The following is a 26,560-nucleotide window of genomic DNA, read 5'->3' as shown; positions in this document are numbered from 1 at the left end:
AGGGTTGAGATTAATTATAAAGTTTACTAAAAGAAAATGCCAGGAAATTATTTAAACAATGAGAAGAGCAAGCAAGAAAGGAAGAGAGAAGTGAAAAGAAAGTGAAAAGTAGTGAAAAGAGAAAAGTAGGAAAAAGGGGTTATTAAAGATGACTGTAGCAGACAATTTTAATAGTTGTTTTAAATATAGATTTGTTTAAAAAAAAAAAAATTTTTTTTTAATTTTTTTTAAAATCTATAAATTATGATTGTTTAATTTAAGTTAATTTTGTTCTTAAAAATCTATGAGTTCTGATTGTATAATTTAATTTAATTTTTTTGATAACTATAGTTTAATTACATTTAATTTTTTTAACAGAAAGAAAAAATAGAAAAGATTAGTATTTAATGGTATTAATGATAAAAAATATTTTAAATTGTGAGAAACGTAACAGAAGCCCTTCAAATTCAAAAGGGATGGAGTATAAAATAAATAAAAACATTTAATTAAAAAAAAATATTACTTCAAAACGTATACAAGCAATATTTATATATTTATCACCGCGTCAGCACATGTGTAGATGGTGGCACTTTTACATGAGCACTCTTAAAACCATCCGTGTCTTCTTTTCATATAAAAATGTATATTATTGAGCCATATTAAGATCATGGATTCGATGACGTAAAATAATGATAGTATACTCTTTTTGCCTTAAAGTTTCGAATAAACAAATTGCTCGGACTTTGTTGATCATATAGGGTGAAATAAGAGCTTGACGTTAAGTAAGAATGAGAAAAATACTTCTTCTGAGTGTGAACCAAACGCACAACTTTCTGTTTTATGGACAGTTGCTTTACTATTTCAGCTACCAAGGGGCCGTACATTCATTCGCATCGTAGGTTTGAATAAATTCTTATTCTCGATTTAAGCTGTTTTTACCTTCAGCTCAATGTTGAATAGAAATATTAGAAAACGATTTTTATACTAGTAAATAAGTAAGAAATTTTTACTCCAAGAAGTATACAAGTAATCAAGTTTTCATTTTTCACTATAAGATCAACAAAGTCCAAATAATTCATCTATTTAAAATTTTGAGGCAAAAAGATTATACTATCATCATTTTGTATCATTGAGTCTATGATTTATATATGGCGCAGTAGAATACATTTTTTATTGACAAGAGGACACTGATGGTCTTAAGAGAGCTTATATAAAAATGCCACCATTTTTGTATAAGCCGATAAAATGATAATTGTATAAATATTGCTTGTACACCTCTTAGAGTAGTATTGAATTCCTTTCTTATCTACAAGCATTGAAATAATTTTGTAACATACCTATTAAACATCGAGCTGGAGGTAAAATAGCTTAAATTAAGAACGAGAACTTATCCAAACCTATTGTGTGAGAGAATGTACGGCTGCTTGATAGTTCAAGTGGTAGAGCAACTGTCTAGCAAACAGGAGGTTGTACTTTTGATCCACATTCGGGGAGTATATTTTTTCTCGTTTTTATTTAACGTCAAGTTTTTATTTTACCCTTTGTAATTAACAAAGTCCGAATAATTAAAAAGTTTTAAATTTGGGGCCAAACGATTATACTTTCATCATTATAGTTTCATATGAAGTTATTGTTTAAGCATGCACACAATTACGGATTTTCACAAATTTAATATTAATCATGTGTATGATAAAAAGTATGAAGTGAGTGCGCGCAATAAGCAGCATTAAAAAAACAATAGAAAGTTTAGTCTTTTTTCCATTAGTTCTACTTACATTCCTTTTTATCAAGACATCTCAGCTCCCTTTATAAACCATATACATACTTAAATCTTTACTTTTAAATACTTATTTTAATCTATTTTTCCGTACTAACTTGGAGGCAAATATATGGCCTTTACATATACTAAGAATTAACATTTATTGCCTTTATATTACTTAGAATAAGATCGTAAATTAGTTAATAAATGTTTTACTTCAATTTATAAGTAAATAGTTCTTGGTGTGCTCAGTTACTTTTGTTAATATTGGCCATAAATTGGTTAAAAAATCTCACTTTTTTGAACACACGTATGTCTGGAAATGTGTATCTGATTATGTGATAAGATAGTGTATTGAATGTATGTATGTTTCTATATGTGTTTTTATAAATAGGTACGTAATTATGTACACGGACAGTACATTGGATGAACACATTGATTTAGTTAAATAGAATAGGTCACAAAATATTTAAATGTTATTGTCAATTTCAGAAAATCTAATTCAAAAAGTTAATGTAAGTATTGACTCGCAGTTGAGTTGATCAACAACTTAAATATTATCAATTAAAATTTTGACTGATAAATTAATATACATAAAACATTTTCTAAAAGTCTTACATCAGTTTGAATAATAATTAAAATACTAACCTTTTAAAACTATAAAACAGTTCTAATAAAATACGAAAGACCCTATTTTAATTCTAATTACTACATAAACTGGCTAGAAACTCGCAAAAGTACATGAGTGAATGGGCTCATAACATGTTGACGAGATTTTAGCCAGTTTATGTAGTAACGTTTCTACCAGGAAAGCTTTTTGTCTAAATGTGAATTGTATTGATACTTAATCAAAATGCTTAGATTATTGGCTTTAATCGCTGGGTCAAGGAAATTATAGTGTTAGTTAATCACTTGAGCTAAAGCAAGTTGCAGCTTCTAACTAACTTTAGTACATTTTTATTAACGAAATGGAAGTAACGTTGTTTTTATTTTTAACGTAACAAATAGTATGATTCTTACATTATAACCGTCGAAGGCCCAAGTATTTTCATCGCTGCCAATCATACTGCCAGGCATGCAGTCCACTTTAGCCCATCCAACTCGCATCAAACCAGCTGTCATGACTTCAAATTCGAAATACCATTTCCCACTATTCACAGCGTAGTGTTTTTCTACCCTGTAGGTTCGAAACAAAAGTTGACGTTGACGACTTGCCTCCAATAATAGAGCTGTGAATCAATAATTATTTAAGTTAGTGTAGTTTAAAATAATTATGGATATCGTACTACGCACTAATTATTAGTCCGCTACCATGGTCACTATCCTATGAGTGAAAAACTCGCTATACGCAAAAGGATTGTACATCGGTGATGTATGATAATCGGTGACTGAAGAGTTAAAATTTGTGTGATTTATCGGGCCTTGATGTGCCAACACATGTTTACAAATAATTACAGTAAATAAATTCTTTTGAAGTCTACTAACCTTTCTTAGGTAAAAACAGCAATCACATACTTTACATACCAATAGAAAATTCTATGAATTAAAAAAATTATTTTTAAAAGAAATTTTCACGTAGAAAATTATACGTAGTAGTACGTAATACGTATAACACTACTGAGTCAGTAGATTATGAGAAAAATAGTCAAACATGTCAACGCTTCGCTTCACGCTCTTACAATAGTGTTAAAAGTTTCTTTTGCAAATACCTAAGTAAGTAAACTGTAGAACTTCTATATCACTCCATTGGACACTGGTAAGGATAGGAAATGCTCGGTCACTTAAGCCTTGCTAACACATGATTGGATGGAGGGGGTGGTGAAAAAATAAGTCTGCTGGGTTACTTGGTGGTGGGACAGCTCTTGCAATTGCACAATCGAGTCGTAAGTGGTGGTGGGATTCAAAGATCTTTTTTACAATCGAGTGGTGGCATCAGAAGGCCTTGAGCTCTTAAGTCTGAGTAATGGTTGCTGATATGTCAAGTGGTACCATAATCTAAAGATGACTCTCTTCCTTTCAAACTACGAATTGAGCTTTGATATTATAATAGCCCTAGGTCTGCGAGTTACAGAGCTGATAAGCCTAATGTACAGTGAGAGACAATGATCAATCATGAATAAGTATTCCTTTTTAGCAAATGATTTTTTCTTCTCTTTTTTTTGTAAACATCTCGTATACCAACATAATAATTTTGTAGTAAGCGGGTGTTTCGGATTGTTAGAGAAAAAACTTATATTTATTCGTCGTCCTAACTGTAGAATAAACAAGTATTAATAACTTTTGATGATACATGATCACCTAAGCAGCATTTCACGCTGAAATTTATTCACACACATCGTACACTGTGTAAAATTATGTGTTTATTTTATTAAAATTAATCGTTGTTTCTTCATACCCTAACCTTAAGATGTTAATAGGAAAAAGTCACATGAATAATAACAATCATAATAATTGAAACTTTAATTTATGACAATAATTGTAAAAAGTTCCATTAGGTATTTTATTATACATTTTTTTAAGAGTGGTTGGCATCTTTTTTCTAGATATAAAAGTAAAAATTTTTTCATTTGTTTGACGTTGTGGGTCGCGTGCAAAGATGTAAACGCATTGTTATGCTGAGGACATGTAGTAGCTAATGTTGGGAGCTCAAATAGTGTACAATTAACTACATCATTTACTTAAAAATTAAATCTTTTAACCAAGTTTTCTTGAGCTCCGAAATTACAAAAATCTTCTTAGCAGCTTTGGGGTTTTTCTAAACATTACCAATTCCAATATAATTAGTATCATCTGTTTGCCCATCTTATCCATGATAGGACAGCTCTAGACATAAATTTTATTTAAATTGTGCCAAGAAAATTATGTCTGAAAGAGAAATACTTGTAGCTCATCATCCTTATAGCCCACTTTTTAGCGCATAATTGTTGACAGGATTCCTTAAAACCTGCATGTATATCAAACACTTGATCATGATTATGATTGACTTTACTCCTAATTTTTTTAAACTTCATGTATGTGCTCAAACAAGTTCTCTCATGCTACTTCTGATAGAATTGTACTTTGTGATGTTATCGTATAGAATAAGATAGTAAACAGATATATTTTCGAAAAATCTCTCTCTGCCTTAAACTCTAAGCGTACGTCCACTTGCACACTTTTCAAAGCATTATTTGCTAAAAGCAGTAAACTAGAATGAGAGGCATTTGTGTGGTAAGAAATTTTTTATTTAACATGGGTTATGATTGTTCAACTATCTATCATAGGTCTGGATAGGTTACTTGGAGATTCTTGTACGTATTGTATAATTTTAACAACTGTTTTTTCGAGTGTCAAAATTGAAACTTATTTACAAATAATATTGTAAGTTTAAGGAAAACTCCGGATTGCTGATATTTCAATGATTAAAAATAATAACATGAGAAGCAGCCCCATTTTTTCTGAAAGCCTTATGTAATAAAATAAGGCTTTCTTAACAGATTGAATGTTTTGACTATCCAAACTTGCTAGGGACATAGACGATACTGTTGCAGCTTCCGATTGCGGAAACTTATAGGAATAGGTTTGTCTTTTGCAATCACATTGAACAAACAAATTTTTCGTCTGTCTAATACAGCTATAGAACTTTGGCTTAATCCACTCAATTAAAATTAATGTGTTCTTATACTTTTTAAAAACTTTATTTGCAGGTACTTGTATAACAGCACTAATATATATTATTTCTTGGTCTTGTAAGAATCAATTTATGTTTTACGTAAATCATTCCTTTGCGTTAGTCCTCAAAGGTATTGAAACCTCAAAATAAAAATCATCATCGATGAAAATCTTTCTCTTTCCAATGTCTATCCAACCAAAATTTTGAAGCATTACACTATAACTGGGACGGAGAGATACCCAATTATTTATGAAAGTGGTCAATCCAACATTCAAATTCTTGTCAATTTCCATACAATTTAGTTAGCATCGTATTTTTTTAAACAGGGGCAGATGAAGTTATTAACTTATCATGTTCTTGTAATACTACTACACTGGCAGTAAAAGAAGCCACAAGTTATTTGCCATCAAGAGCATTTACTTTTAGGCATAGTTTCTTAATTTTTTAAGAAACTGCATCCCTGACGTATTATACCGTATTGAGCTTTCGTCTACGACTGATTTGTCTCATATATTTTGGTTTATTCTTATAGCTTTATCCAGTATTGTTGTCTCGTGCATGACTTATCAGACTCATCCTTGTCAATTTATTTGTATTTGCTATGTTAGTTTGTTTAGAGGGGATAAAAAAATTTATCGAAGCGCCCATGTGGGCAAAAATTGTACTAGCTCTTGGAACACCAAAGCCTAAATTCTATGTACGATTAGCTTTTTTTATCTCGGTCTGAAAATTTGATCCTATTTAGACCTGTTACATGCGTAAAAATTGTAGATAAAAAAATAAAGAATCCATATAACTGTATCTTATGAGAATATTAGAATCAATAGTCATGTTATGAGTGATTATGACATAGTAAAACAAGTAAAATAATACGTTGTATTCTCTTTGTCATCTGCAGCGTAAGTGCAGTGCATGTCAGTTTCAAGTCCTACAGGCACTACATACACGTATCATCATGTATAAAATTATAATTACTGAATGCATTTTTGTCAAAAATGACCATATAAACTACTTTTTTAACTTATCTATAACTTTTACCAATTTTTTGGTTGACTGAAGATTTTCATTCAGTTAATTGGTACAAGATTAGCGATAAGCTCCCAGAGACACGGATCTGTGAGGTGGGACTCGGAAAAACAGTCCTTAGCTTCTTCCTAGTTCTTTTCTCTTTTCTTTTTTTTCTCCTCTTTTCTTTCTAGAAGTAATAAATCCAACTTTATTGTTATTGGGCTTTGTTAAACACGTATATCCAAGCATATTGTGCATGAAAAAACTATTTCGCAATTTAAAAATTGCAAATATCTTGAAAATTTTTTTCAGCCAAAGTATTCCCATTGTTATAATTACAATGTTCGTGTAATCGTTACGATATTTAGGTTTATTAAGCAAAGATTATTTTTCTTATTGATTTTTTTTTTCATTATCAAAAACTATTCTCTGCAGTGTTTTTCAAAGATTTTTTAATTAATTTTTAAATTTAAATAATTAAACTGTGTATGCATCACTGTACAAATAAAAGGGTCAATTTTAATCTGCTGCATTCATAGAAAATAATTTTACGATTGAACTGCAATGCAACGTACCGGTAATTTCTATTTGTTATCTGGTAATGCGGTTATTGCTATTCACTAGTTCTTCTGATCGCTTTCGTCCCTTCAAATGTTGATGTTTATTATAAACTCGTACTAGGAGCAAAAGAAAATACTTTATACTCAGCAAGAGATAATCCTAATTATAAGCTTTTTATTTTGTTTGCTAATGCTTTTTCTGGTTAAGATACGACAAGTTCTATGTTTCATAAAGGAAAATGAAAGTTATTGCAATTTTATAAACAGTATTTCATGAATTTTATAGGGCAGCTTAAAAAGTACTTTTAAATTCATATAATTTGAATCATAAGGTTGGTAACATTAATTTGAACTCAGTAAGATACAAATTATTGTGTAAATTAGTTAGTGTATCTAAAAAAATAGTGTCACTAGCTATGCTTCTACCAACAAAAGATGCTTTCTTTTTATATGACTGTTCGTTAATGACTGAGATTACTTGGGTAAATAAATTTAGATATATTCAAATAGGCTTATAATAAATTATCCAGTATAAAGGATAAAAATTATACGGAAATGCAAAATTTTTCTATTTTTTCATATTTGACGAAGTCGTTATCTGAAAAAACTTGATAAAGCCGTTTTACAAAGAAATTTTTTTTTTTTTTTTTCATCTGTTAAACCTTTTCCAAGCCTTAAATTAAGACCTATGCCATTTTTACATATAATGTAACTTTTTTCTAAATATGGGTGTTTTCATATGTTAGTATTCTTTTTACTCTTTTCTTGCTATTTTAAAACAATTTTAGTATCTTTTACAGCCTTGACAACTCCAGTTAGACTATTAGTAATAGTGCCTATATTTTTTAAGAGAGTTTTAATGGTAATCAAATTAACAATGAGAATTAGATAAAAGTTTGGGATTAAACCTTCTTAAGTCAGAAAATGCAGAAATATGGTATAGTAGGAATCCTCTAGTTCTTGCGGGGTAGGTAATACTCGAAGCATCACAATATTTTCCTTGCAATCTTTTTTTTTACAGCATCCTGATCAATGATCATTCCTTCCCAAGTGCTGAACAATAAAGGAGCTTAAAAATATGAATAGATAAATATTTATAGTTTAATTCTTTTAGCATGCAGTCAACGCAAGATCTAAAGAACAAAGTATTAAATTTTGCGTCACAAATTTCAATAAACTGATTTAAGACTAAATTTGTGATCTTTTTTTCATACATTGCACACCATTAAGTTAAATTGTTATTTAAAATCTTATTGAGCTATTTTCTGTTAAAGAATGTGCGTGCAACCATGAAATTTATTTTACTATCTTACTATTTGACATTTTAAACCTGAGTGTAATTAAATTTTATATTTGTTTATTCAAACCAATAATCTTTCGCCGAACTCACTTATTATCGTCTTTCTCGATTGCAATTTTAAACGATTGACAAAATTTTTTATTTTCTAAAGTAAGATTAGACCATTTAGCTCCACAATCACCGACACCCTCCTGTTTTACATAAAAAGAGACTGGTTCAGCTCATAGCTCACATTATCGTTGTCTTCACAGTTTTTTTTGGAGATTTACACGACTGGACGAACTGTAAAAGCCTAATAAAAATAATAATGCTATCCCAGCAAAAAAAACTGATTTGTTAATATTCTGAATAGCATTATTAATATTTTTTAGGTACAACTTAAGTATAAGTGTTTACTCAAGACAATTAAATAAACCACGTGATTCAAGAATAGCTTCAAAGTTTATCGTGTTAAATTTGATAGAGACTTATCTAATCATGTAGGTGAATGCATGAAAGGACAATTATAAATTAAATAGATTAATAACAATGAAAGTAACGCGTTAATATTACAAGCTGCACAAATACTCCAGTATTAAGGGGTTTTAAAAGTAGTGAATTAAAAAATTAAAAAGTACTAAAAAAACAGAATAATATCAAACATGATTACTCAATAACAAGGAAACCTATTCAAAGGGCAGAGTGGCACAGCAACAAGCAAATTTTATCAATAATTAAGTACTGTTGTATCTCTTAAATACAATACCATGTTTAAATGAGGTGTCATGATTCAAGTGTTTTAATAACATTTAGTTTTTTTTACTAACACAATTCACTATACGTGAATAACGGTGGTTATTGACTGCAGAAGAGTCATAGTGATGCTTATTAAAAAAATAAATACTACCCAAATTAGATAGATCATTACCTTCCCACTTCACTACTACAGCTTCACATTAGCATTCAGATATCTTGTCAAACATATCTTATAAGCGAACCTTGACTTGACTTTCAGACATTTTAATATCTTTAACTTCTTTATTATTCAGGTTTCCTGTAAATAACTTAAATAGCTCAACGACATTTTGTAACATTAGATAATTCGTTAACAAAAAGGTTTTTTCTCCTAAAATTAATCAGATTTTTTTTGTATTTTGCTTGGTCAAACTTGTGGTCTTGTCTACTGTTTTTCTATTTTTGGAATTTAAAGGTTAACAATCATTCAACGAATGATCTATGAACACGCATACAGAGATACTTTTAATTATACTACTTTTTTATAGAATTATAAACTTAAGGAAAATAAATATAGAAGTCTTCTTCAAATCACAAAAAAAGTAACGACAGGTTATATGGATATAAAAATTGTAACCACTTAAATATAAATTTATAATATAAAATTTGGAATGTTTACTCACACCGTATATCCATGTCATTACATGGATAATGAAGATACGTATACGTGGTCAACAACTCTACTGTCTAGTACTGATAGGGTCCAACTGAATTTTTTTTTTTTTTTTTCGAGAAAGCAAAGCGAGCAAGGTGCATACGTTTACGTGAATATTGGGTGAATAGACACTGCGTATACAATGAAAATTAAAAAATAAGTCATGAGTTATAAGTTCTATATAAGTAAAATAAAATGAAGTAATTAAAAGCGAAATAATATATATTCAAGACATGCAAATTGTATTTAAAAAATATAAATTACTGTAGCGTTGGTGATTTAACACTAATTAAAAATATAAATATAAAAAAAGTAACATTGAACAATGTACAAGAAGATTTCTTATCTTGCAATACATGTTAAATCAAGCACATCATTTAGTTTAACAAGACTAAAAATTTGTTCTTAATATATTGGCAGGAAAAAGAAATTATAAACTTATTACGTACATTTCTAGGGCAGCGTTAGTTAATGTGCACGCCGTGCTGGTTCAAAAGAATATAATATTCTGTTGGAAATGAGAGTGACCGACAGTAGGCCCGGCTTTTGTGTACATTGTGTACACTTGTAGTCTCTGTCAGCTCAACGCTCTGTGCGTGGGCGCTTGGTCAACTTGGCGCGCTGCAGGTGTGTGTGTGCGTACTCACGCGGCAAGCTTTTTGAATTGTGAGCGCCATATTATAGTCAGCTCTCGTCGAAGATAGACTCTCTTAATTTACGTTGCCAAACTCTAGCATTCAAAGGTGCATACATCACCTTAAATGCTAGTGTAAATCTTCTGATTAACTCTCGCAATACAGTGGACAAAACCCAGTTGTGCAGTGCAGTGCACTTAGTGCTTTGTTTAAGTTGCTGACTGCTTAATTTGCAGACCAGTTCAAATAGTTAATCTCATCGAACTACCAGTGATTATCAACAGCAAGACTCAGTGAAACTCTTGTGTATTTCCACAGACAGCAATTGTGCATTTCTACAGACAGTGGTCTTTAGTTAATCAATATTTCAATTATTTATACTATATCAGTGCTTTCATTTTCACATTTATTTCGTGTAACTTTCAAACTCTCTTGTGAGCTCAAGGCCAGTGCGTGTTTACATATTGTGCTATTCAACTTGAATCTTTTCTTTGTATTCTTCGCCTTTATATATTTCAATAGTCCATTGCAATATGACTATAGACAGTATTTGTTTTCTCCTGTATAATTTTGACCTTTACTATTTTTGTGAATATTAACTGTGATTTCTTGGCCTTTGAGTGATATTAAACGTTGTTATTTTATGTTGTTTAATTTTATTGTGTTTTATTGTGTCTTTCCAATCACCCTATCCAAGCCTAGTGTGTGCTAACGCATACGCCTTGTACATATTCTTTCTACTGACAATTTCACTTTTTTTTCATCAAAACTAAAAGCAAGCTACGAGTGGTAACTAAGGAAAGTTGATAAATACTGCACCAGTAAAAATTTTATGTACATTAATAACTTTTAAGCCAGAAAACCTTATCCTGTACAGGGAAGGTATTGGTAAGGTCAAAAGATTACGAAAACAAAAAAATATAGAGTACCTTTTATCATAACTCTAACGTACATTTTACTTCAATTAGCAAAATAATTTTAAAAAAAGTTAAGTGAATGATTATTTTGCAATGGAAATAATATGACTGTGAGGAGGATAGTTACTATCTGTTAATTTTCCAATTAACTTTTCTTCATGAAAAATAAATATTATTTGTTTTACAAATAAAAATTTTTTAAATAAATTACTTTCAAGTGATGTTCACACCATGTTGAGTACCCACAGTAGTGAAATATGATTTATTTAATTGCTTAAGATTATAAGCATGAACAACTTTACTAAATTCTAAATGTTGATCTTATAACTTACTTGCGATAAAATGTATTTTCACAAAGAAAAGCTGTTTTACTTGCTAAGACATTTGTATTGGATATCAAATAATTGTAAAAAAAAGTTTTATTCATTATCAGGTTATGATAGGTAACTATAAATAGTAAAATGTAACTAAAATAGGCATTGAGGTGAATGAGCAGAAACTTATATACTTTTTTCTGCTTGATCAATGCTTTTCTTTTCTGTACGTACATCTTTTCAATTTCTTTTACGATGTATCAAATATTGTTTTTTTTTTTTAAGTTAAAAAATAACCTAAGCCCATTCTAATTATTCTTCCAATAGCTTAGTTTTTAAAAGCAGTATTTGCCCAAAAAAACGTAGATGAATACTATAGCTTTTTTGGTCAATACAAGCTTTCCTTTCTTAGCAAACGAATGCTTAGTTTTTTTCAAGATCAAATAATTTTTTAATCTTATTTTGAGGTTAGGAAATTACCTTGATCCTTTCTAAATATTTTTTTCATAATTTATTTTTTATAGGGAGTCTTTCCAAATAAAAGTTATATTCTTATTGATAGTACGTGAAAAAGAGATTGGTAAAAAGGTGTGTCACCAGAATGATCAATGCTTATTTTCTTAAGGACCTTTAGTAAAGGTATCACGTTTATGAGGCAAAGTCAGCCATGTATTTCCATTCAAAGCTCGTCGTGTACTACATAGTGCTGAGCCTGTAGGCTTCTTTGAAATTGTGCGTGTGTGTGCTGTGATGTATTCTGTTATCTATGTTGTTTATGTTGTTTAGTATTCCACACTGATTCTTCCATTCTATTGTAGAGAACTGCTGTTCTCTTTACATTAATATTTTTCTCTTCTAATCATCCAGTCACCTCTTATTCTGTGTTGTGTATATATCAATGTTGATTGTGTATGCGCTTTGCCTTATACTACAATTATATATGATATTGCCGTAAATTTGGCAGCTGCTTAAGACTACTTTACATTAAGTGTTATTTCATATACAAAACAATACATTTGGAGTCATACATTACGTTATTTTACATGGAGTTACTATTATATAATTTCACATACAACTATTTATTATTCGTCAACCTAATTAATCCCTCTTTTCTGCACTGCGCCCAGGGGCCGCAAAAATTTTAAGCGAAGTCAAATGTTTTAGTATGTGCCTATATGCCCATCACCTTGTTTGCATTTTCTGATAGGGCCTTTACCATACGTACTTCTTCGATTTTTTCTACGGATGATATTCTTATTTCATCGCCTCTTTGAAGTTTTACATTTTTGTTATTATAATCAATACCTGTTATTTTATATGGACCGTTATATTGTAAATTATATTTATTCTTCGATGGCTTTTTTGGCACATAAACCATTTTCTCCTCTAAAAAATATTTTATACTTAGTTTGCGGTAGTAGTAATACTTCGATCAATATTTCACCTGAACTTGGTTTATTGCTGCGATGGTTCTCATTTCTCTTAGGGTCTCAAACTCTTTGGAATGTTTGTTTGAAGTTTGGCCCTTGAATGATAGTTTCATACTTGATTGTGTTCTAGCTCTTTGTCTAAGAACTATTTCGTGTGGTGAGTGTCCCATAGCCTAACGGTCTGTGGTATTATATAAATGCGTGCACATTTAAAATGAGGGCCTCAGTCTGATAATAAATGTTCTGGTGGCCCGAAGTACGCTACAAATTTATCTGTAATCGTTCTAACCATTCCTTTGGCTGTTGTTTTCACGATTGCGAGGATGATAAATTTCGTTAGCCAGTCTTGCATAGACAGTATGTGGGTGTACTGATTTGCTATGGGTTTACTGATGGGCCCGTAGAAGTCTATAAAAATATTTTCAAACGGTCTACTTGGTGTGTCAGTGACAAGTATAGCTTGTTTTGTTTTAATTCGGACAAATTCCTTCGTTTAGGGCGATATGCATCCCAGGATGATTTGTCTCACATCTAGGTACATATCTCTCCAGTAGTAGTGTTTGGCAATCCTGTTACATGTCTTGTTTATTCTACTATATTTGCCTATTGCCGCTTCGTGGTATTTTCTAATGATTTTAAATCTTTAATCTGCTAGTGGTATAACTAGAGAGTTTGTGTAAAGTATTGCTGCTAGTTTATTATCTTTGAATATTTCCTCAAAGGTATCGACAAAGTATCCCCACTGGGTTATACTGAGGACCTAGGTCCCTAATGATCCCAATCGTTTCTATTGTATTTGCTACTTTCACCTCTTTAAGAAAATTAATACACTTTTAATATTTGATTTAAGAGCTGTTTCTTCGAAATGCTCTTTTACATACATGTGCATAATTTTTGTACTTCTTGCATTTGTCATTTTATCTTTTTCTATGCTTTTTTCTTTTTTCATGCGTGTCAGTCTAATGTATCCTCTTTTGTGCAGAGCATCTATGACCTCTTAGCTAGGTACTGCTTATGTTATTGTCATAAACGCTAGACTTTCTAAGTACTTAATTGGATGGCCTTCAATCCTGTCCAGTTTTGTCAAGTGTACACAAATGTTTTGTCTGAATCATTGAGAAAACAGATTAGTTAAATTTCTGTTCCCACTTATTGTTCGTAACTCCCAAATTCTTCCTGATTCTTCTGGCTCTCAGCATTTTTGTAATAAATTAGATTTTTGAGGAACTGTTCGTAACTTATTAGTTGAGACATCAAGTTCATATAACTATACAAGGCTGTGACACAAACAGTTCCTGTGTGGATCAAATGGTATTTCTGATATTTTTGTCACGATACAACCAGGTTATCCGCATTCACAAGTCTTTTTTCGCATTTTGTCTTTTAAATATTATAGCCACTTATCTGGGGGTGCAACTTTCATCAGCTGCCCATTGCGTTCGTTTTGTACCACGTTTTCATTTATCTCTGACTGAGTAATACTGTTCCCGTTATGTATATATTTGTTTACTTCTTCTCTTGTTAATAGTGCTATCTATTGTTATTACCTCACTAAGTTGCCACATATCTATCCTTATCCCCAATCTGCCTCTTACATCTCGCTTTTTAATGTTAATCATTACTAGACCCTACAATTCATCGAACCTTCTCTCTAATGAATAGTGTATATTAGGATCTTCTCGTATGTCTGTTCAAGATTTCTTCGCTTGTTTTATGTTCCCTTCTTTTTCTTCTGTATTATTTCTCTGATTATCTGTAATTAACTATTAATTTTTACTTGAAATACTAGGTTGTGGTGTGTTACGATAAACTATTATTATTTCTTTTGAAGAATCTGTCGACAGTTTCGTCGTCGTTTACGTGCTTTTTGTAATTCTTTTTTGTTGTTGTAATATTTCTGGCATGCTTGGAGCAGTTTTTTCCTTTCGAAAACCTGTTTCTTTTATAATGTAGCCTAATATTCTATCTGCTAATCCCTGTAAAATGAGTCCTTTTTTCTCTGCAACGCCTCGTGTTTCTAACTTGTTTTGCTTTCTTAGTACTTGCTGTAGTGGCAAATTCCTTTTGTTAGGTTCCTCTGATTCAGAGTCCACATCACCGTTTTCTTGACCTTTTGTACCCATATCTTAATCTTTTTCGAAATACTCACTGTATTGTTTCTTTTTCTATTCTGTCATGTTTGAGTTTTCTGAGTCAGTACAATAGATTCTTATTGTATTAGAATTACCTTAAATTCTCTTCTTAAAAGTTGCTCGTATTTTAAATATGCGCACTAGAGGTCCGTTGCTATCGTCTAGTTATTTATTTTCTTGTTTGTCCGCTAGCTGATATAGCTCTTGGCCTGGCCTTTCGAGATTCACTTTTCCCTTTTGTAGTACTGAGTTTCGTGATATTGTGTCAGGTGGTCTGTTGTTGACGCCTAAGTGGTATATAACTTTGAACTCATACTCTTTCAGTTCCGCTTCAAGTGTGTTCAAATCAATGTCTGATGTTTAGATAAATGAAAGTGCTTAAGCGACCCGTGGTCTGTTATTACCGTAAGCTTGTGGCTGTATATATATCATGTAATTTCCTCTTTTGCAAATACAATCACAAATTATTTTTTGTCGTATGTTGGGTAGCGGAGTTCGCTCCCTTTAAGGCAACAAGACGCGTACTCGTATGGTCTATCTTTTTCGATCTCTCCCTGACTAAGAATCGCTCCAATCACACAATCTGAGGCGTCTGCCATGATGGTAAAGGGTTATTCCAAATCTAGGGCGATGAGTACAGGTCCACTGCACGGTGTATCCACGAAAAGTTTAAACATCTACTCCTCTTGGTCACCCCATTTACATGCAGTACCTGCTTTCAAGAGCCTTGACAAAGGTTGGGCAATTTGTGCATGGTTTTTGATAAATCTTCTGTAGTAGCCTGCAAATCCTAGAAACTGTCTTACTTTATTTACGTTTGTTGGTCAAAGGTAACTAGTGGCTACTGTAAGTTTCCTTAGGTCAGTCATTATTGGTCCATTGCCTACAATGTGACCGAGCACTTTCACTTTTTTTTCAAGAATTGACACTTTTAAGGTTCAGCCGTGGAATTTGCAGGTGTTAGCCAGTTTAACAGTTATGTGGATCATCTATCATATTTCTCAAGGTCTGAAGCAAAGACCATTATGTCATCCAGATACACTTCTATTTCATGTCCTTGTAATCTTGCAAGTGCTAGTGCAATAGCTTTTAGAAATGTGTTTGGCGAGTCTTTGCACCCTATTAGCATCCACTCGTATTGGTAGTGCCTGTCTGGGCCAGAAAATGCTGTCTTATGTGCATCGTCTTCGTGTATTTCCAGTAGTAGTCAAAAATCTGTGACTACTCATACCCTTTGTTGTTTGGCCCAAGTTGTTTTGCCACTAGCCAGGTATTTTAGCTATACGGAGATGTGGAGGGTTTAATTATCCCTTGTTCGAGCATTTTCTTCATTTCAATTTTCATTTGATCTCTTATTGCTGGAAGATATCTGAATATTTTTTTCACGATAGGTTTATCTAAAGTTCTTATAACTTGATGCTTTTACAGGTGTGTTGCCTTGAGAGGTTCCCCGTTAATGCTAAATACGTAAGGGTTTGACTTGATCAGTCTTCTCACACATTCTATTTCCTTATGGTTGCAATCGGCTGTGTGTACGAGTTGCATTATCTTGTCCACCCGTTTTGTTTCTCTAGCTTCTCTCAGTTTTTTGCAAAATTTACCATTTTTTCTTTGTCATTTCTTATTTCCTAAAACAACCTTTCTTATTTCCTAAATAAATAACCTTATAACTGCTTTCCCCAAGCTTCCGACATCGTCCTTTTTAGCGTCTTCTGAGCGCTTTCAGTAAATTTTTTTGTAATCTAGCAGCTCTACTTTCAGAACAAGCACGTATTTTATCTCGTCGCTCATATTAATAAATTCTGTGACTATTTTTCCGTAAATATTTATGGCTATAAGATTTCCGAACAATATTCCTTTCTTCATTTCTTGAAGGGGCATCCAGTGACATATGATGTGCACTCTAATCCGTACAACTGAGCCTGTAGTGTGTCCAATATTTTGTGTGCTTCATGAGTTTTCATGCCGATAATAGCTACTCAATATCTACGGTCTATTAGCATGTCTATGCTAAGAAAATTTTTTTTTTATAATCGAAATTTCTGCACCTGTATCAGTATTGAACGTCATCTTTCCATTCTTAACTGTGGTCCCCGTAACTAGACCAATGGTGGCATGCACCCTGTTTCCGCGAGTTTTATAGTTATTTTGTAAAGCTGCTCTATTTCTTTGTTACACTCTAAACGCTTGGGTTTATCATTTTCTACATGTGTATCCGGCGCCTTCACCCGATTACTCTTTTTACAGGCCTTTCTGCCTTTTCTTATGTGTTTACCCCCCCGTTGTGTAGGAGTGTCTTCGTACTCTACTATATTACGTTCTATTCTTTTCTTCACTGCATAAGTACTTGGGCTGTTGTTACGGACTTTTGACTCCACTATTTCTTACTTCGTTTTCTACGGCTTCTCTCTCTTTCTCTCTCATACATTCTCTCACGTTAGACATGCTTCTCTACGTCTCTTCCTCTTATTCATGTTCAACGTTTGGGGGCCACGCTGAACATCTTGAAAGTCTTAGGCTGTGGGTGTGTCTTTTCTGTTGTGAGGAGCGTATACGCCGGTTTCTCGCTAGTATGGGCCCCAATCCTATGACTGCTCGTTCCTCACTAAATCCCTATTAAAGCCGTTTCTGCTGTTTTAATTCTTGTAGCCATTTGCATAGTGATTGAATGTACCGCTGCTGTCATTATTGTACGAGTCACCATTGCTGCAGTTGCCATAATTATTATAACCTCTGGAATTGTAATTATCATACCTGTCATTGTAATTATCATTTCTGTTAAAAGGCTCAGTTGAGCAATGGTACAGCCTCTGTAATAATTATTATTATAATTGTTATTGAAAATTATCATTCCTGTCCTCATAATAAAAGGCGTTTCAGTTAGTATGGGTATTATTTACGAGTTGGTTATTCCCCTCGATTCGCTATCCCTCCTCTTCCTTCCTATCTTGCTTGCATGCGTGGCAGTCTCCAGCATAGTGTCCCAGTCTCTGACAATAATTGCTATTTTCCTTTAGTTCTCTTCTACTGTTTCTCGAAGCCTTTTTGTCGTTCATCAATTCTGGTATTTTTTGGCATTCTTCGACTAAATACCTGATTCAGCCGTCCCAGTACATACAGCGTTTCTCGTTTCCTGCTGCTGCTTCTTTCACCGACTAGTGATTTCTGTTATATTCTCTCCTTTTTTTGCCAAGTTTACTAGTGGCCCCCACTTGGTTGATGCCTTATCGTATGCGAGCAGTTCACTTACTGGTATAGCGTGCCCCAAATTAAGGTCACCGATGTTTATTGCTTCTGTGATTGCTTCCCCTAGTGTTCCCAGGTTGGAGCTTACCATTCTCTTAGTAAAAGTTAGAAGTAATCCATGTATAAATTGTTTTATCACTTTGGATTTTGAAATTCTGTTCAGCATCTATTTTCAAATTTGGGAAAGTATAGGTTAAAATCGTTAAGAGATATCTAATGAACTCTTTAACTGTCTTCAACTGCGTTAATCTTGGAGGAAAATGTTCCACTACTTTTCCTTTCAGTCTATTCACGAGGGTGCCTGAAAAAAAAAAATTCGTTTCCGGTCCTATTGTTTGTACAACCATTTACACCATTTTCTTGAACAGCAGTAGGTTTACTGAGTCCCCGTCGAAGAATGGGATGTTGCCCATCATATGGCTGAGGGTGGGCAGAATGTTTTGTTTCGCATTATGCGGTCTGCGTAGGTGGTTATGGTGATGTGTAGCGTGTGGATCTTCCACATATTTGGCCATGGTAGGTGCTATATTATCCTGTAGTATTTCTCTATTTACATCAGAATATGCCCAATTGATGTAGTTATCAGCTGGTTGTGGTACCGTTTCCACAAACTTAGCTTCCTTAATTTTCCAAGTTCCTCGATCATATCTTTTATTTTGTCCCATAGCTGTTGATTATGTAATGTCCCAGGGTTTCTTGACACTCTATATTCATAACAAGATGCTACGAAAGTCAGCCACTCTGGTGTCTCTGGCAAGCTCCGTTGGGTCGGTAGTATGTTTGTTTTGTCTGTTCAAGCTCCGCGTTATGTCCGGCTTTTCTCGTATTTCGCTTGCTGACTCGTCTGCAAAAAAGAAGACTCGCTTCTTTGTTCATAAGTCCTGTGTTTATGTCTATGTCACAAGATATATTTCTGTGATCTCTACTTATCAGTGGCGAATTTTAAATGGTCTCTGTAACCACCTTGCGGGGGCCTCCACCTCCTCTGCTTTCTTTAGCTTTGCTCGAATCATATTAAATAAGCCCATTACTATTGCCTAAGTTTTTTCGTCCAGAGCGTCAAGTTTTTCACACTCGTCTGGTTCGAGCTCTAATCCCAACATTTGTTACATCATATTTTCCTTTCGCTGTTTTTTACTGGGCTCTGGCCTGCGCATTTCGGTTATCATATTATTACTGGGCCTTTCGTTATCACTTTCCGACTTTTGTGTATTATCGCTGAAGTAAATTTTTTTTTTCTCCTACTTTTTTTATATATGTGTATATGTGTCGTGAGTCGTATCTTCCTTTTTGATTATCATAAGTTTAACATATCCTTTTAGTTGCAGAGCTGCATTTTAATATTTACGTCACAGCTTAATAATAATCAGATAAAAAAAAAAATTACGAGGTAAGACAAGAAAAAGAGAGCAGTTTTCTTCTTTACCTTGGTTTTTTCAATTTTGCGCTGTATTCTCGTTTGGTGGTGAATGGGGAGAGATATTATTTTGAAAATATCTGTCGTCTGTTTTCGTTAAAAAAAAAAAATAACAATAATAATAAATTGAGATCTTCAGCCGATATGGGTGTGAGTTGTTATTTTTGGATGTTTCTTGTGTCTGTACGAAGCCTACTAATGAAATCCCTCTGTTGTACATTCGTTATGCAAAAATTTTTCTGACCCACTAAATTTTCAAGTCTGTTATCTCACGTGACTTTTGTTTCGGATTTTACATGAAAAAAAAAAAAACACAAAAAAAGGGAAGTGGGCAACATAATAAATATATATTCAAAATAAAACTTTTCCACAAACTTATCTTCACCTAATAAGTGCCTCTCCAATCTTGCTTTGAGAGTAAGGGATAAAATTAGTTTTATTATGTACTCACTTACGTGATAGTCAATATGCACACCAGTAGAGATATAAATTTCGGGACCATTACCCTTTAGCACTTGCTTTTTGTCTCCTTGATACTATAATAATCTGCATTTGGTATTCTTGTCATGTGGGCTTTTGGGTTTTTGTCATTACTGCTTGTAGAGTATGACCAGAACTGCTGTCTTTGATCAAATTCTCGGTCTCTCGATTTTTAATTGTATTATCACATCACTGCACTATGTGTCATTTTCGGTGGATATTTTAAAACGATTAAAATAAAAGAAAAATAAAATTCCAACTCTTATCAGACCCCAGGACTAGCACTGAAACTGTTTTTTGGGAAAGAGATTGATAAGAAGTTGCATAGCGAGAATGGTCAATACTTATTTCCTGTAAGACCTTTATTTAAGACATCACATTTATAAGGCAAAGGCAAGTGTGTATTCCCGTTTAAAACTTGTCGTATTCTCCAGATATTATCGCTTGGTGTCTTGATTTGATAAGGCTTGAGGGCCGCCACAGTGGGGTATTTTTTTTTTTTTTCAAAATCGAATATCTGAAGAACGGATTAAGATAGAATGACAATTTTTTTGGAGCATACTCGTAAGTTGATGTGGAATATGAGAATAATGTTTGTAAGAGAATCTTTTTTTTCTAACCTCCAAATTTTACAAAAAAACACGATTTTTTCAGAAAAACGTATAAAACTGTTTTAAATTTAACCAACTTCTCACTTCAGTCTGCATAAAGCTGTTTGATATGAGATCATAGGATGTAAGTGGCTATATTATCTAAATATGACTACCTTTAAATGTTCAACATAACCTTAAAACATCAAAAAGCTATGTATTTTGATAAAAAATCCTATATCTTCCCCACCAATAAAAGTTAAAAACGTGAATTTGGATCAACCATAACAATAACATATAAAGGGTTCAGTTTTTTTGTGTTATTTTATTACACAACAAATTTTTCTACCTCTTTTGAAAGAGGTTTCACATTTCATTCATTTCTCCTTGTGTCAATATTTATCGTTAAGATAAGAGGATCGGATAGATACATGGCCCTATTAAACATGTCTTCGGTACGATGACTTCTGCTGTCTTGTCTGGCACGATCTGAGAAAAAATATCTAAAATAATTTTGATATTTAATCTCATAATAGTTGTGATCTGCATAATATTACAGCTTAAAGTTTAGAAACTTTAGTAATACATTACCTATAATATTTGTGCCATGATTCACATGCATCTTCTGAGAAGTAGACCGTAGGCATTGGGAATTTTCTCGTTATTGCGCACCCATGCATGAGTAATTTGTGTACCAAAGGGCTTAGTCTTGACCATTTATACAATTTGTAGTTTAATTTGTACATTTTCAAGCAAAACTCTTCTAATTCATCAAGATCTAAAGGTTTCTTGCATTTAAAAGCAGTAATTATGGTAGCGATATTGCATACGAGGGTACCATCTATCCCTATAGCTTTAGCAAAAATTCTTGGATCTTCAAAACACGTACAAGCTACATTACCTGCATTCATTGTTCCATGGCCTTGGATTATTTAATCAGTTTGAATATGCAAAGCTTCATATAATTTTTTTTGCACTATTTTCTTTTGCTTTTCAACAGCTTCTATTTTTAACATTTAAAATAAATTATATTACTTTTATTACTACATGCTTAATTGTGTTTGATTTTTAAGGTAGAAGTAGGGTTGAAAAAATTTTGAATTGATATTTCGCTAGATTTGTTAATTACAAAAACGACTACAAACTTGCCGTGTTAAGGGGTATGGTATCTTAGTTTGTTGGGTTATAAGATTCTTGAGCTTCATTTTTTTTGTTGTTCAGTTTTGTAGCTTACAAAAATCATAACTGGTTTTTAAATTTTTGGTTTATCTTACTGATCAGGCATCAATTTCCAATTAAAGTCTTGTCAGTAGTTTTACTTAATCACCAGTGACTTATGTTCATTGGTGAATCAGTAAAATTTTATTGATTCAATTTAGAGACTATGTAAATTGCCCCACTACTACCTTAGACTATATAGCAATTCACATCAAACACCTTTAACATTAGCTATTACATCCCATTGTTTAACTGGAATTCTGTTAGCAAGTTTTGTGCAATATTCAAAACATTTTATTTCACAATGAAGCGAACCTATTCCATTTGAAAGGTTTTCCTCCTTTGGAGTGAAATTATTCTTCATGTTACTAAATTCGCGAGTTGTCATTCAGCACATTGGACAACGTTGACTAGAGTTATTACTAACTATAAAATCATGGGCTTTTCCGCCAAACATTGTCTGTTTAACGTTGAATTTCACATTTATCATCTTATCATTAGACATTCTAAATTTATGTTTTGTAAGATTTTGTATCTAATCCCGAAGGCTCTTAATCTCTTGATTGATAAACGTAGAATCTTCTTCCTCAAACGATATTCTTATAGGTCTTCAAAAGCATATGCTTGCAGGAGTTGGATTAATCCAATATTCTCTGCTGTCGACTGAACTTTCCAACTTTATAACTGTACAATGAGAAACAAATAACGATCGATGTGGATCATAGCTAATATTGTGTTTGTTCTCATAATGTTGATGTGGATTAACATGCCAGGAGGAACTATCAAAACAAATAGTTACTAATAATTCTGTTGTAAAAAAAAATTTTCAATTACCATCTAAATTATAATAATGTCTGAAAAACTTTTTAAATTTACATTTTGGAAATGGCTGGAACTTCGTCCATTATGTAGCTCATAACAAATATAAACATTTCAAGTTAGTCCATAAATGTGTTTTTAAAAATTGATAATTAGTAATGTTGAACATCTAAAGATAGTCATATTTAGATAATATAGCCACTTACATCCTATGGTCTCATATCAAACAGCCTTATGCAGACTGAAGTGAGAAGTTGGTTGAATTTGAAACAGTTTTATACGTTTTTCTGAAAAAAATCGTGTTTTTTTGTAAAAATTGGAGGTTAGAAAAAAAAAATTCTCTCATAAATGTTTTTCTCGTATTCCACATCAACTTACAAGTATGCTCCAACAAAAATTATCATTTTATCTTAATCCGTTCTTCAGATATTTGATTTTGAAAAAAAAAAAAAAAAAAAATACCCCACTGTGGGCCGTAATTTGAAGCTTCCTGGGCCATACATTACCTTGTTCCCCTACCGTCAGTGCCCTCTTGCTGAAGTAGCCTCACTGTGAGCAGGGAAAGTCAATGTGTTATGCCCTGCATATCGTACGTAACATTAGTTTTTGTTTTGAGAAAAATTGATTTAGAAAAAAAAAATATTGTCGAACGTGTTTCAGATTATATAAAGTATGAAAGCATTAACTTTTTAAATATATGGCACGTGACTTGAATTTCTTATTTATACTAATATGCCTTTGTGAAAGTTATACGAGTGATAACTAGCAATGACTAGTGGTTGCATATAAAGACATCAAAAATCAGTAGAGGGGTTAGTTGACTATGAATCCCTATAATATTAGGATAACGAAGTACGTAGTTAATGTTCAAGACTTTGAGACGATGCACTACAAATTTCTTTTCAAAGAGGTTACTATTATGCCCCTAAAAAAATTCCACACCATCATATTTTGTCTTCAAGCCCCTATACTTTTGAGTACAGCTCTTGTCTAAGAAAAGAAATATAAAAATTTATAGTTTAGAGTTAATTAAGAGTTTAATTACCATAATTCTCGTTAGTACTCGGAAAAAGTTTCTTACGTGGCCCTTGACACATCTTTTAAAAAAATTTTTAAGAAACATGACGGTGTTTATGTTAAATGACTAAGAAGTAAGATAGTTGCACTATGTGCTATTTAATAAATACATGTCTCGTAATAAAATATGCCTACTTTACTTTACATGTGTGTATTAAGTTATTTTACATGGATACATAATTAGTATTAAATAATTTTTATCTTTTATAAACATAAGTACGAATAATATTAAATGCAGGAATTACAAACTTGATTTAGTTTCTTGTGCTGTGAAGAATTCTATGGCTTCCAAAAAGTGAGTTTCAATAGTGCAATCACGACAAAACGATATTCTTTACTTAACGTTCATCTGATGCATATCTGTTTATAAAATAAAATAATTTTTTATAAATGTATGTGAATTTCTCCTTCAAGCCTTCTCACTTCATGCACCGATCTTAAATACGTATCTTCATTTTATATTCTTACATTTAAAATACAGTTTATTTATAAAAATCTATCCTGATCAGTGAACATTATAGATTAGGAAAAAGCAAATTATATTCCTATAATTTTTTGTTCATTAACATATAAACAATGGGAAAGAGAAAAAACAATAACTAACGGCGAAGCTAAGTACGTTTTAGATATACTAATATTGTATTAGATACAGAGGTTTGGGAGCAATGATAAAATATCTCCAGCCACTTGACACGTGCACTTTCTTTGCCTGACTACGTGTGTGTGTGTCTGACTACGCGTGTATTTGTGTACGTGTAGGCAATATACTTTTATAATCTGTAGCAATATCTGCTGCGTGCACGAACAGTAAGACAGGGGATGGGAAATCCCCCGGCCGTGTTCTTCGATTCTTTATACTCTCTTATTTGCACACTTCTCCTGTACAGCGTACTATGTATGCAATGTATATCTGTATATATTTTTTGTAATGCTTCTTCGTTACGGTCACCACGCATCATTTACATTTACTCATCATTCTCACGCGTGCCTATAGATGTTTTACATTAAAAAGTTTCACGCTGGTGTATTACACACTCAAATTATAAAAAAAAAGTCATGAGCTACAACTGATGTACGTATGTGCACATGTGCAGCTAAGAAAGACTCGCTGGACTTCATAGCAAGTTAAAATGAACAAGCCAGCGTTCGTCAGTTAAAAAGAATACGTGATTTACTTTTCATAATGAAAGAGTATACACTTTGTCTTCAAAAACTGGATACACCTGCTCTCAAGAAGAAATAAATATTACACTGGTATACGAGACGCGTAAATAAAAAGAGGAACAAAAATCATCCACTCATAAGAAATTTACGTTAGTGATTGAATTTCTTCCTTTAGCTATACGTTGTTAGCTCTAATAATTTAGTAAAATAAGTATTAGCTGTAGTAAGTTTTATGAAAATAATACAGCCATTTATTTGGAATCCATTGTGAGGTTTACTGTGATAAACACGGAATAGTTTTCAGCTGCACTTAATAGTTGTACGAAGAAGTTCTTAAATATTTCCTGGTTAGGATACTATTAACAGATCTAATACTGCTAGTATTATTAGTTACTCTAAAACTAACACTAATTTTAATGCTAAAAACGCTGATCGTGTGTAGGCAAAGAAGAAGAAGAAAGCATAAAATATGAGATAACAAAAATCAAAGCACATCTTGCAGTGTAGTAGTATAAAGAAATTAATGCCATCTCATAAGCTGGTAAAAATTTCCATGTAGCTTTAGTTATCCTGTGAAAACGTAGTAATTAACATGAAAAAAAGAGTTCGTATTTTAGCAAACCAAATAACTTGAGCCTTAGTACAGAGAATATAAGAAGACGTAAACCTTCTATAGGAAAGCACATTAAAGCATTTTAACTAAAGTGAAAAACAATTATCATCCTTAAAATACTCGCTTTCATCCCAAAGAAATAAAGATACGAAATTTTTTTTCAAAAACCATTATAAGTCATTGTGGGAGCATAAAAATGAATTGTATTTTTTGAAGATACTACAAATAATTGTATTGGATTGAAATTTTTATTATTTTTAAGACCCATATATGTATATATAATATCTTTATAATCTTAAAGTTAAGTTTATTAGCTGGCTGCATAATTTGGCAACTCACTGAGACAAAATAAATAAAGTAACGTTGGTCACTTAAAAAGGATACGCGAACTGCTTTTAGAAACAAATAACTCGATACGTCCACTTTCAAGAAAAAATTATTACACTGGTAGATAAGGTTCCTAACCAATAAAAGAAAAATAAATCATCTGCTAGTACGAAATTCTCGTTCATGCTACATCATCTCTCTCTCGCTGTACGTAGAGCTTTTTAGCTCTAGCAACTCTCAGATTAGAAGCCACCATGACGTCAGGGCTTGATTCGCAGTAGCAAAGGAAGAAGGTCATCTTTACATCACGACATCACTCAACGTTAAAGCTACCAGCACTTGAACGCTAGAGCACAAGGCTCCTTAACATCACTGCCTGATAGCATGAATATAATAATTCTCATCCCACTATCACCTACTGCTCAATCTTGCAAATAGGACAAACTTCCTACCATACAATGGCCCAGCAGCCACCCCCTTCCCCCACCACGCAT

General features: G+C 32.4%; 1 protein-coding gene across 1 annotated transcript in view; it reads right to left on the bottom strand.

The window, feature by feature from the left end:
• Positions 1-26,560, bottom strand: part of RyR (Ryanodine receptor) — a 1,110,242-nt gene that overhangs the window by 685,685 nt on the left and 397,997 nt on the right. The window contains exon 17 of the mRNA XM_089598062.1: positions 2,759-2,967. Coding sequence (XP_089454188.1) covers positions 2,759-2,967 — 209 coding nt within the window. The remainder of the gene's footprint in view (positions 1-2,758; positions 2,968-26,560) is intronic.

This window comes from Copidosoma floridanum, unplaced genomic scaffold (assembly GCF_036245765.1).
Source record: "Copidosoma floridanum isolate Cflo_tuat_1 unplaced genomic scaffold, Cflo_Japanese_pri ptg000004l, whole genome shotgun sequence".
NCBI lineage: Eukaryota > Metazoa > Arthropoda > Insecta > Hymenoptera > Encyrtidae > Copidosoma > Copidosoma floridanum.
This window is presented reverse-complemented; position numbering and strand designations above follow the sequence as displayed.